We start from the raw sequence: 1262 nt of genomic DNA on the forward strand, positions 1-1262 counted from the left end.
CAAACAAGGATGCTAGAGAGTTACCAGTAATGCGATTGCTGGAGTACATGACAAATTTACTACAACAGTTGAACAACAAAAATAGAAAAAGTGCAATGGAGACATCTACAGAACTTAGCGAAAAGTACGACAAACTCCTTCGGGAAAATCTGATTGCATCGGAGCAAATGACGGTAAAATAAATCAAATATAATGATGTTTGGCACTGCTTACTTGCATTTTACAGCTTGTATAAGGATGTATAACTATGTATAATGTTCTTTAACTTATTTTAGAAAAAAAACTTTTGCAGGTGAGACCTGCTACGGAGCAGTTATATACTGTGCTTGAAGGGTTAAGGTGAAACATAATGTGCCTTGAAGTGGGAACATGCAGTTGCGAAAAATTTCAAATGGATGAAATTCCACGTCCGCGTGCTTGGGTGGTTTTGAAGAATCAGCAGCTGAAACCTGGCCAGTATTGCTCTTTTTACTACAAGAAGGATAACCTCCTTAGAACTTATGAATTTCTAGTGAATCCGATGCCAAATGAGAGTTTATGGGTAATCCCAACAGAGGTGCTGGAAGATGTGGTCCTACCACCTAAAGGGAGAAGGAATGCAAGAAGGCCAAGAAAGGAAAAACTTAAACCTGCTTCAGAGAAAGAGTATAAGAGAGCGTTTTCATGTTCTGTGTGTGGACAAGGTGGTCACAATAGAAAAACATGTAGGAATCAACCAAAATAAATAGTTGGAAACATAATACTTCCTATTACATTTGTTGTCATGTTGAGTAATTAAGTTTCACAAACAATAAAGTTACAAATGTTGAGTAGTTAAGTTTCACAAGCAATTGAGTTAGAAATGTTAATAAAGAATTACAATTTACACTATATATTGCAATTATGTTAAATATGTTTCATTATACATGTTTTGATCATCTAATAATAGTGTCTTGCTGTTTTTAATGGTGCTAAATATATTGATAGATTGTACAAATACAAAACAGAACTGCAAACAATCAATGGTATTATATGTATACAAATATATAAATGAGAGTATAAGTTTGTATAAATTTGTATAACTATGTATATTATTGTATACATATGTATAAACCAACAAAACTGCAACCATAATAAAAATACATACTTTGTTAAAGGACAAAAGCAACTGAAATATTCATTAAAATGTAATTCATTTACAGCCACAATGTGTAATGACTACCACAAATTACACAAAAATAAAAACATCTATAATATCCTTTAAAGTTATCTCACAAGTAGCA

General features: G+C 32.4%; 1 protein-coding gene across 1 annotated transcript; it reads left to right on the forward strand.

The window, feature by feature from the left end:
• Window positions 1–391: 391 nt before the first annotated feature.
• LOC107798099 (uncharacterized) lies at window positions 392–724 on the forward strand. Its single transcript, XM_016621057.1, has one exon. The coding sequence runs from the start codon at window positions 392–394 to the stop codon at window positions 722–724; it is 333 nt and encodes a 110-aa protein (XP_016476543.1).
• The last annotated feature ends 538 nt before the right edge of the window (window positions 725–1262 follow it).

Source organism: Nicotiana tabacum, chromosome 6 (genome assembly GCF_000715075.1).
Source record: "Nicotiana tabacum cultivar K326 chromosome 6, ASM71507v2, whole genome shotgun sequence".
Classification (NCBI taxonomy): domain Eukaryota; kingdom Viridiplantae; phylum Streptophyta; class Magnoliopsida; order Solanales; family Solanaceae; genus Nicotiana; species Nicotiana tabacum.

Coding starts and splice junctions, on each gene's coding strand:
- LOC107798099 (XM_016621057.1), top strand. CDS start 392: ATGGATGAAATTCCACGTCCGCGTGCTTGGGTGGTTTTGAAGAATCAG.